The 11,915-nt window shown below is 40.8% G+C and overlaps 1 protein-coding gene across 1 annotated transcript in view; it reads left to right on the top strand.

Moving 5' to 3' along the window:
* Nucleotides 1-4,365: 4,365 nt before the first annotated feature.
* The window catches only part of dapk1 (death-associated protein kinase 1), a 64,885-nt gene continuing 57,335 nt past the window's right edge, over nt 4,366-11,915 (top strand). Inside the window, exons 1-2 of the mRNA XM_084025472.1 lie at nt 4,366-4,495; nt 5,183-5,391. Of these exons, the coding sequence (XP_083881598.1) occupies nt 5,288-5,391 (104 nt within the window). The 5' untranslated portion in view covers nt 4,366-4,495; nt 5,183-5,287. The remainder of the gene's footprint in view (nt 4,496-5,182; nt 5,392-11,915) is intronic.

Here is an 11,915-nt window from a genome sequence, read left to right as displayed (position 1 = left end):
CTGCAATCAGACATACTTACACACTGAGTTAGAAAATCGGTTAGAAAATAACATTATTGCTTTACAGTTATGAAATAAGCTATTTGGCATGCCAGGTTGTGAAAAACGTCGTTGTCCGAGCTGTTTGCTGTCGAGAAATCAACCACGTCTACCTGCATTTGGGAGGTTTATGTTTCTTTACGCTGACACATAAATCCATATAATCCGTTCCCGGGGTTTCACATGTGTCCGTGTATCAGGGATCACACAGGACCTGGTTTTAGACCAATCCAACCAACAGCACTAAATCAGGCTGCATACATTCCACACCCTGTTGTAAACCACATCATGCATCCTGGTTATTTCTGGAAGACGATATCATGCATTCGCTTTAGCAACAAGCTCGCTGCTCTCTGACAATCAACTTGGCAGATATAGTCATATATCTTATAATTAAAAAATAGGACAAGAACAACATCTGGAAGAAATACATTTCAAGGACTAGCAATCTTTTAATGTGTAACAGACATATTATTTTATACAATCATGTTTGTGCTGTTTTGTCTGTATTTGATGCATGAAGATTTTAAGAGAATTGGTTTTATAATTATACAATAATAATATTCAATAGCTGCCCATATTTTCCATGTCTCGAGGTATCTATAGATCTGCAATTACTGGTTTTGTTTACGTATCAGTTTTGGTGAACTCGTGGAAGCAGCTGTACGTCTGTCACCACGACTGATCCAGTCGATTGTTCCCACAGTTGAATGTAACCCACTGACTTTGGTGGTGGACCAAAGATTTGTTTTATGTTTCTGTGTGTCGTAGTTTATTTTAAAGTAAAATACTTCGATCAGGAGGGATGAGAGTGAATGGCAGGAAATAAATGACACGCCTAATCATGCAAAGAAATAGTCCTCGTCCTGCTAGACCATTGTTTCTCCAACTTATTTCAATAATGTAACCCCTTAGAAATGTTGTTTTAGCCAAGCTAACCAGTGCAAACATTTTTGGTAGTTAAAAAATAAAGCGTATTTGTTAAGAAAAAAAAAAGATTGGATATTAATCATTAAAGTGCTGGGGGGGGGGGGTATTCAAGGAAAAACATGATTGTGATTGTGTTTGTTGCAGCAATTGACAGTTTACAGAAGTAATGAGTGCCTTATAATCAGGATATTGAACATATGTTGATTATTGAACTTTTTATAATACAGTTATTTAAGATGGGCTGTTTTTATTAATATAAAAAAAAGTATCTCCAGTACCCCCTGCAGTACTCCAAAGTACCTCTCGGGGTACTAGTACCCCAATCTGAGAAACACTGCGTGAGCTTCTGATACTGAGGTTCAGTGTGGTGAAGCTGGTTCGCAGCACCGACAGCTCGGTTATTATTTGCTGTAAAGTGGTCTTTGAATATGTATAGAAGACATATTTACTGCATGTTTGTTAAACTGTTGCTGTAATAATTGGATATCTATGCAAGCGTTAATTCTTTTTTTAAATCAAGCTCAAGCCCATGTTCCCTTGTAGCGCTGCGTCCACACATCATAGACGGTGACTACTTTACATTTTGATGGAACAAGCCATTTATTAAGAGCGTCCACTGCACAGTCCACTAATGTGTATTTATCTGTATTTCTGTGGTACTTTCCAAAGTAAAATTGTAGCCATAATTAAAGCTTAAGATATTTATCAATATATTACTGTCATATCTCCAGCCTGAAGACTGTAACATAAGGGATTTTTGATTGTTTCGATTTGAACTATTTCAAACATGACCAAAATATACTGTTAGCTCTCCTAATAACCATTTTGTATAGTTTTGTACCTAAAAATAAGTTTTTACTGCAATAAAAAGATTTAAAAGAGCAACAATGTTGTATTTGTGTAGTTGGACCTTTTATTTATTTATTTTTTTAAAGGGGCTGAAGCTGAATGGTATTTTTATGCTCTTCTAACTTACTTAAAATATTTAATTGCTGTTTGTCATTGTAGTTGTTTATTGGGATCAAGAACATTATTTACATTTCAGTCATTATTTAAAGATATGGTGTCTTTGGGCACCTCCACATTTTTTCACCATTAAGATTAATTTGGGCTGATATCTGTTCATAATCTTAAAGAACGGGAAAAACCTTCAGGGTCTCATTTTCTCATAATCCACCCATGTGATTATTTCTAACGGAACTAGAAAGAGGAATAAAATATGCTAAATGTGAGGTAATATTTCCAGGCAAAAATGTATTAAGATCTATCTCGGACAGTAGAAGTAAAAATAAGATAACTTAATATGAATGTTGACATATTTTGTGACGAGGTCAAATCTGTTCACAGAAGGGACAGAGGATTAAATATTGTATATAATATTTGTTTGTGAAGTTTAAGGTAATATGAAACAGTAATGTGACTGCAGATACGTGCAGCTCGTCACCAGCAGATGGCAGAATGACCCTTTAAATAGCAGCCAAACCACAACATGATGTTCCTAATTATTATTGTGTCATATTGAAAGAATCTTATTGTGCTGGAACGTTTGCTCTTGCAAAGACACACAAACTGGAACATTATTGAAACCTCTCTCATGTAGCTTGTGTCTCTAAACCACAAGTGTCTGTTTTATACTAAGTTTGCAATTAGACTGTGTGTTGTTTGTTAAACGCTCCAATGAAATACCACCCTCATGTAATAACTAGGGGCTTCTGTGTGTCGACTAATTATTTCAATTCATCTTAAGGGGAACATGAACGTGTTGCACATTTTAAGGCCATCCGTTGATGTCACATGGTTAAGATATTTCACAGAATGAGGGGAAACTTTGACCTGCTGGTGGCATTACAGAGAAGTCAGGGGGGTCACCAAAGTCAGGGGGATTTGTCCTCTGGGGACCAAGAACCTCTGTATAAAACCTCATGACAATCCCTCCACAGTCACTGAAACATTTCCGTTTTTTGGTGGAAACAGAAACTGCAGTCCCCATTGCAGCATCATCACCACACTCGCCCTAATGTGTTAAATAAAACACTTCCTGTGTCATGTCAAAGAAATACGCGCTCAGTCAGCAGTGCTGTGTCTTTAACAAGTTTGATAACTTATAAATTGTTCAAGTCATTAAACATGCAAAAACTGACCATCATTTGGTGCTTAACTTGTACTCCATCTCAGAGGGAAATATTGTACATTTCTCCAATGCATGACAACTTTAGTTTACTTTCCAATATTTAATATAAAAAACACATTATGTGCTGATAATATCATACATTGTTGCAGATGAACAGACAAACCGATATTCCAATAATATATCCGTATATACAGGGGTAATTTTTCAGAATAATGACTACTTGTAAACAATCTAAAAATAAATAATTGGCAAATTAATCGGTTATGAAATTATTACTGGAGCTCTGGACTTCTGATCTACCATAGATCTCATATTTTTACAGTGTGCCATATGAAGGGGGGCGGGCCAGGTCGAATGTGAGTTTAACACCGTTTTACACTTCACCTTGACTGAGCATGAACAATACAAATCAAAGTCATAATGGGTCTCAGAGAGTGAAAGGTCAGCAGGGGCCTCCTGCTCTCATTTGTAAGGTTTGTAAATGCACCAGGGTGTAACCTGCCTCTTTCCCAATGCATGCTGGGATAGGCCCCAGCCCCCTGCAGCCCTGAAGGGGGATAAGCAGCTTAGAAGATGGCCTGAGAGATAAATGGATGGATAATTTTTTTTCTCATAACCTTAGATCATCTGATCCCCCCCCAACCCCCACCTGACTATCATAGTCATGTGCAATATGTATTGGTATTTACATTACCAGGTGCCTAACACGGGGCTTGTGATGAGCCTTAATGTTATAAGGCTGATGATTTATTTGTTTAGCTATTTAGCTATAATTCAGTATTGCTGTAACATTTTAACTCATTATAAAAACGGAGGAACGGGCTTGGATTTTGACCGTTTTGCTTTGTGGATATGATATTTTTCAAAATAAGATAAAAAATCATTTCAATGACAACATAAGTAGCTGTCTGCTAAACTGTGATTAAAATAAAAGTGAGAGCTTTGCTGCCCTCCTGCGAGCGAAGCGGCTTCTCTAACTGACATGCATCGATGCATTCACTGCCTGGCAAAATGCGGTAATTTAGGCTTGCTCGTTGGAAAAGACCGTTTCGCTACAGTTTTCTGGGGGGAGAACCAAGTTTGTTTCAGTTTAAATATAATAACACAGGACAAAACTACCCTCTGGGTTTTTCGACTTGTCATTGTCTGGTGTAAGCATTGTATAGTATAAGATATACTGACAAACTGGACGCGCTCCTAAGCGTATTCCCCTAATCTCCCATGTTACCTGAATGCAGCACCAGGAGCAGGGCTGCCTTACATTGTTAACGTTGATTTCTCGCCGTCCAAGCCAGCGTTTTGTCTTCCGTGAGCGGCCACACCGGCGTCTCGGGCTCCCCACACAACGTATGAAATCTCGGCTACGTTTGGCAGCTGGACACACACCGGCAAACTGTAAGAGACTTTATAGTGAATTCATATGATGTAAGTCAGATGTCTAGATCAAGTAAAAAAACAAAAAAAACAATAACGTACGTCAGATACAAGCTAACGTTAATGTTCACGATTGTGAATATTTCATGCACAGGGATGAGACGTGGTTTTAATTTAGGGAAAGCTAAAATTGTTCGGCTTTTTAAACGTGGATTTCCAAGGGTGTGACTTTTTTAGCAGACAGTTTAACTGTTAAACACCTGTCCGACTCCTCTCGGCTCATTATTTAAAGGCGATATGACTTTACTCAGCAGTCATTTTTCTTCTTCTTCGCTGGACAGAAAGGAGGCTAGCGTGTTTCCCATGGCTACACCAAGCTTTCACTCGGGGAGGGAGGGGGGTTTCTTCGCATTCCTCACCCAGCCGCTGGTGACATACTCGTCGCTTCTATCTTTAACACTATAGCCCAATAATTCAAAAGGCTGCCCGGGAAATAAATAACAGAGGCGTCAGGGACCGGGAGGAGAAGATCAGCTCCGAGAGTCGTGACGTCGCCCCGGAGGTGCAGGTTCACCGCTCCGTCAGTTTGCTCTCCTTTTGTTGCCCGAACGCCCACCTATCCTCAAGTCACGGTTTATTTGGTGGTTTATTTCCTCCCACCGCATCCCTGTTAATGTGTTTTTTTTTGTTTTGTTTTTGGTGTGGAAGCTCTAACATGAGGAGGACCGTGCGGCTGTAACCCTGCCCAGACCCGAGGCTGCTGGTTGGGGATGGTGCCGCTGTGAAGAGGCGGTGCGCCGGTTTTCGGACGACATGCCTACGGTCGGAGGGAAAGGGAGGAAGTGCCTGGACAACATGACTGTTTTCAACCAAGAAAATGTTGAGGAATTTTACCAGATTGGAGACGAGCTTGGGAGGTAAGTTTTATTCATTGAGGTCTATTATTATTATTATTATTATTATTATTATTATTATTATTATTATTATTATTATTATTATTCCTAATGTGTATGAACTTCCTCTTTTTAAGAGTTGTGAGAGGGAGGCTGCGGAAATATCAGATTTTGTTTTATTATCTCTGAATGTGAAATTATATTTTGCATTATAACCCCTAGGTCCTATACTAGTGTTCTCATAGTCCTACATCCGCATGCCATGCTGCACCCTAGCCCTGCATACACATGGGTTGAATCCATAAACGCACAGGCTAATGCTCTCACTCAAACATGCACATGTAAGGTTGCCTGTGAGTAGTCCCCTGGACATGCACCCCCTCCCCCCCACTGTGAGTGCATCTGATTAATGCAGTCCATAATGCATCAGTGTCAGTGATGAAGAGGTTAGCGTCTCCACTGTAGCTGCCTCCTCCTGATTTATTGCAGGACATTGCCAGACGGGATCATTGTGCATCTTTACAGGGAGGGAGGATTTACATCGTGGCACAGCCGTCTTTCACTTCACCCACGCTGGGTTTGGTCAAAGGTGACGGCTTGACAATTGGCATAAAGCTGTTGAGCGGTTAGACAAGACAGGTGTTTTGGGTCTTGCAGGGGTTTTTGTCTGGAAAGTTGCTTAAAGGTGCTATTGACAACATTGATAACATCCAGCCACTAGATCTCGCACTCCTGCCTTCCATCGCATTCACGTCACAACACAGCTGTTCGCTCAAAGCCCATGTGCCCTCAATGGGTTGCCAGTACTTAGCACTTGGGAATGGTACCAGAATGCCATTTCGCTGTTTTTTCCCCACTAACTGGCAACCCCAAAGACTCTTGACCCCTGACTACGCAGAGATACCACTTGATGTTGGCTCACAATCCTTGCTAGAAGCTGCAGCCACACGTCACACATCTACACAGGACCCGTCAACATTTTTAAAATTCACAATCCAATTTTTTTTTCCACAAGAAGTGATACTTTAATTCTGCACCTCTAAAAGCTCTGTGTATTTTTTAAATCAAATTATTAGTTTAAATAAAAATGTTATCAATATGACCTTTAAATGACAGCAGGGTGGTTACATTAGGCTGAAGAGTGAGCGATATCCTTGATTTGATGTGCTGTCTTGTTTAATGTGAATCCAGAGGGTCAAATCTGGTGGCTGTCTGTTTTTCAGATGAACTTCACTGCTGCATAGATCTAAAGCTACCTTTCATTATAGTACAATTATAATTAACGTAACTTATTTTCACAGTAGATTGCAGGCACTTAAATGGCTACTCAAATGAGTGTCAGAAACATTAAGAACAGCATGTCTGTGAGTTCCTGGATACAAAGTGATGCATGTATTCAGTGTTGGTAATAGTCAACCAGTTGTTTTTTTGCTCTACAGGGCCTGTCTGGCAACACTGCTCCTCCTATTAGTGCAGGGGTGAGGGGGGGGGAGTTGCTTTAGCTGCTTCACTATGCTACTTTGGTAATAGAGACGATTGGGGAGCTTTGTGTAATGGGATTGAATTTCTGGCTGGAGGTAAAGAGACGGCTATGTGAGTGTGATAGTCGTGTCATTTGTTCGTCACACCAACACTGGGATCCGTTCTCTATTGTGGTCTGATTAGGAGAGTGAGCTTTGAATTTGGGTTGTCTCATCATGAATTTGGGGTGTTGAAATATGTTAAACATTTGCTATTTTTGTAATAAAGACATCCATGAAAGCTGGTATTTTGAGTGTTCTCATGGCCACCAGCCCAGATATAGTATTGCACAAGTCTGTTTTTGAAAGGATTTCATTTCTTTATGAGTCAGAAGAATTGTGTGTGACTTGGAAGGAATTCAAGGTGAATGCACGATATAGAAAAGGAATGTAACCTACTTTTATAGCCTGGTTAATCTATAAAAGCACACATACCACTGCTGTTGATATTCAGCTGATATTCAGTATCAACCTACTTTTGAAGATTCATCTAATATTGTCCACTCATGGACAGAAATGCCAGTTTGCATCTTGTCTATAGCAGGACTTAAGGCTTCTTTTTGCTTCTGGGTAACATTTTAATGAACAAAACTTGCCCACAAACTGCAGTTTTGGGGATGTTGGTTATGTTAATGTTTATCAATCTGACATGCATCACTTGTACACGCAAGTTTTAGGACAGTGTTTCCAAAACTTTCCCCCCACTTTTAAAAATGACAAACTTTTTATGTATGCTTTATTAAAAAGATATACACATGTTAACGCTAGCCTTTCATATTTCAAAGGATTTTTAAGGATAAGAATATGAAAATGAGTAGGAACATTGTGCTGTGTTTACATTTTCCAAATATTTCATACATGTATTATTTTGGATAAATCAGCAAGTTTAAGATGAAAGCCGTTGAGTAGATTGGCCATTGGCTAGGTTACAACTGCATGACCTGCAATGTAATGCCTCGCAAGCCTAAAGACAGAGAGGCTTTTGATCTGACTGTACTCCAGCATCCTGACTCTGGCTGGGATTGGAACGACGCCCATTTGGTTAAGCGAAATGAGAAAAATAGGAAATCACCCAAGCAGGGACTTTATCCATTCACTGACACCCGACGCTGCCTGTTTGGTGTGCATGCATGGTAGAACCGAAGGCTGGTGAAGCCAAGCATCTAAGCTTCATTAGTGTCGAGCTACGGTGAGCATGCATGCATGCCGTATCACGAGGAGGAGAGGGTGGAAGAAGCGAGGCAACTGCAGTAAATCCAGCCAAAGGAGACGTGTAACACTGAGTTTTAGGGTGTCTTTCTCAGCCTCGTCAGTGAGGTGTGTCTATATGCTGTATATATATTGGAAAACTAGGCAATTTTCACAAACCCTCTAGAGGTGTAGAAGGCAACTGGAATTATTAGAAGTGCAAAATGAGCTGTCATGCAGGGAGTTGCAGCAATAGGCTTCAGGCGAGGTGTCATGTTGTGACCAGAAGAGCTGCATTTAAAAAAAAAAAAAGAAAAAAAGTGTGATAATCCTGAACAAATGCACCAGTGATCAAATTGTCGCTTTTGAACTGTGTCTAAAAAAATGTCCTGTTAGCCTGTAATCCCAGCTGTTTCACTGCTGCTGCCCCCCTTCTAGTACCTCTTCTCTAATAAGCCAAGCGCTGACCACATCTGTGCTCCCTAATTGCCTCACAGATTGGCAGAAAATTCTCTCTTTAGGCCCGAGATCAGCGGGGGATCATTGAAGACGTCGCGGTCACTACCATCCGTTTGATAAATCCTCAAAATGATGCTTAAGTGAAGGGAGAAGCATCGTTGAAGCGTTGGAGGGTTTCACAGTGGTGGTGTGTTGCATGGCTGTCAAACTGCTGGGATAAACACACACCATCATCTCTTCAGCCTGCAGTTGAGAAATAGCACATTGAAGGGTGTGTATCCACCCCCCAACGCTCTCCCTCACTATATATTATCTTCTATCACTAATTGATTTCTCTGTTGTCTATTGCTGTAAATTAATCACCTTTGGGGTCAGTCGGACAAAAATAAGATGTTTAAAGATGTCACCGTGTCATCTGGGAAGCGTTTTCTTTCACAATTTTTTGAGAATTGAGAATATTCGGCGAATGAATAGTTAATGAAAATAATGATTAGTTGCATCCCAGTGATCTTCCCAAAGAAGACAAGTATTCAGTATTTCTTATTTATTGCCGTAAGTGCTTTCAAAGCATATTTTTTACACCATAATTTGACAGAAAAAATGAACTGAAACCCATACTAATAAAATTCTGAGGTTGTTTGGAGAAGACAGGGAATCTGGGACACAGCAGTTACAATCAAGAGTATTTTTCCATTGCCGTCAACAGAAGAGAAACCCCCGTCACGTCAGCAGCAGACGCTACCGACCGGCTGATATCTGATCTTTCATACGAGGTCAGCGTCAGTGTGGAATAGAATATCAGCAGACCATTATGCTGCTCTGGCCGGCGTGCAATCATTTCAGATTACCTCAGCTGGGTTTCTTTTTGGAGGAAAAACATCCAAGTCTGCATGAAAAACAAAAACAGGGCGTTGGGTCATGTGAGTTGAGATCGGGTTTTTTTTTCTCCCCCTCTTCGGTTTCCATGTTGTCATTTGTTTGGAGACCCACTGACTCAGCTGCTTTCTGGCTGAATCGGAGAGAGAAACATGAACTGAGAACCGACTGAGGAATGTATATTTGCTTTGTGTTTTTCATCTGGTCCTCAGGGCAGTTTTACACTTTGCATATTTTTGCAGTGTTCTGCCTCTATCATTAGTCTGCATTAATCTGACTGCTGCGTGGCTCTCCCAATTGGCCAATTGGCCCTTCTTTTGTGTCTATAATGTGTGTGTGTGTGTGTGTGTGTGTGTGTGTGTGCGTGCTATCCGCTGAGGAGGAGGGGTCGCTGTGTTTCAGCAGGGATTCTGCAATGCAAATGAACATGAAAAGCGTGAAACCCGGACTGCATTTGGGTTATTCCTCAGCGAAAAATATCCCAAAGCCACATTTCTATGAATACAAAATAGGATTACGTGCAAGAAATCCACATCCTCTATTCGATAGTGACAGGATTTAAAATTTCTATTTTTCCTCAAGAAGCTGTTATGCAGGCCGTTTAAAATAAATCTTGAGAATATTCAAACTGTGACATCCTTTCTGTTTTTCCTCGAACACACCAGCGGCGTCTAATGCCACGCACGCTCTCCATGCAGACTGTGCCCCAGCTACTGACCTAGATTTACCCCCCTACCCTGGATTGCATTATTGGGCGGAGGGGCAGTCTGGGCAGCAGGAGTGTCCTTGATGAGGCCTGTCACTCACTCACCCACTCTAACCCACCCCCCTCGACCCCAGGGAGCAGCAGCGCTGTCGCATAAATGCACTGTTACCTCCTTTTTCCCCTGAGTGCAAGGATTTGGCTTTGAGTGAATATGATTCAGGCTGTTCTGTCATAAACATTACTTATAAGAAGATTATATTTATGAATATCGGCTTCAATTTGAGGTAGTTTTATAATAACGATAGACACTGGAAACCGAGGAAATGCGTTGTTTCCACACTGTGACAGAATTATGTTGCAGCGGTTGCTATATGTGACTGTTGTAATCTGTATGTCACCCTCTTATAAGTTGATGCCTGTTTGCAGAGAGACACTGGAGATAGTTCAATAGGGCCATAACATATATTCATGAACGGTCTTACTCTTGTGCTGCTTTGCATTACTCTTAACGAGTTTGGCTGCAGGATCATTCGTGTTAATATGCATCACTCATGCTAGACACGCTGGAGCAGAGAGGAGGCTAACCTTTATGTAGACACCAAGAACTTTTTTATCAATCATCGCCAAAATAACCACTATTGCTGCTTTCTTCATGTGGTGGAAGACCCAGAATAGACTGACACGACTACATAATGCTGCTGTTTTGTAAAAGGTTTCAAGCTTTGTTAGGTCCGTCTACAAGAAGACAAGCAAACCACTTTTAAAAGCTTGTTTTCTGAATGGAATTTGGAATGATCAATGCTAGGCCGTGCTAAGATTGTAGCTGCACCATCAACACTCACAATAACGTCATCTCGATAGGCTTTCACAACACAGCGTCGCCTGAATGTATCATTGCAGAAGACGGTCACCTTAAAAACTCAACATGTCCACAAAATATCTGCCCAATGTTTGTTGTTGACAGATGCAGGGTCAAGAGGTCAAACAGCAAATTTATAATATGGGAAGACGTCATTGATAACAATCAACACAAGACGTATCTTTCCATTGGTTGCCGCCTTCATGCATAATATTTGTGCATATTTCTTCATTATTGCTGACACTTGTGACACTGAGTGCAAAAGCTTCTTATCTGTATTACCAGCAGCAGTAGCAGCCCCCCCCCCCCCCCCCCCCCAATCTCGATTTTGCTGCTTCAAAATAAAAGCTTTTAAAAACAAACTAATGAGGAATATAGTAAATAATGTGTTGATCACTATTTGCAGATCTTTTGCTTATTATTCATTAATAAATCAAGTCTACTAACACTGCAGGGGTACAGTTAGCAGGCAAAAATATGGTAGACTTTTATTGTGAATCATTTCTAGGAAACAAAATGTTTTTACAGCTGCTTAATTTACCATGAAATATATCTGATCAGGCAGGTGGTATTGAAGTGTCAAGTGTGGACACGGTGAGTTTGGATCTGGCGTGTCCAATCACAAAAGTAACACAATGACAAGTGTCATCACACCCCTTAGTATAAGAGAGGCGTGATGATCATCATGTTGGAGAGAAGTACTAGAAGAGTGTCCATTTTGTTTTACTTGAGCGTGAGTGGAGAAGGAGATGATGGTGCAGTGGAGTGGAAGTACTAACGGACAGGATTCCTGCAGGGTTCAGATTTGAAGTCAGATTTTTCTTGCTCTCTGTCTTCATTGTCTCGAAGGCCAGTCTGTCCATCTCTGCCTGGACCACTTGAGCCTTGTGATCGTTCCAGTCAGACTCCTCAAATTGCCGTCATCTCACCAGTCAAATTG

This window comes from Eutrigla gurnardus (genome assembly GCF_963514095.1).
Source record: "Eutrigla gurnardus genome assembly, chromosome: 13".
Taxonomy (NCBI): Eukaryota; Metazoa; Chordata; class Actinopteri; order Perciformes; family Triglidae; genus Eutrigla; species Eutrigla gurnardus.
Note: the sequence above shows the minus strand (reverse complement) of the source record. Positions and strands in the feature narration are given on the sequence as shown.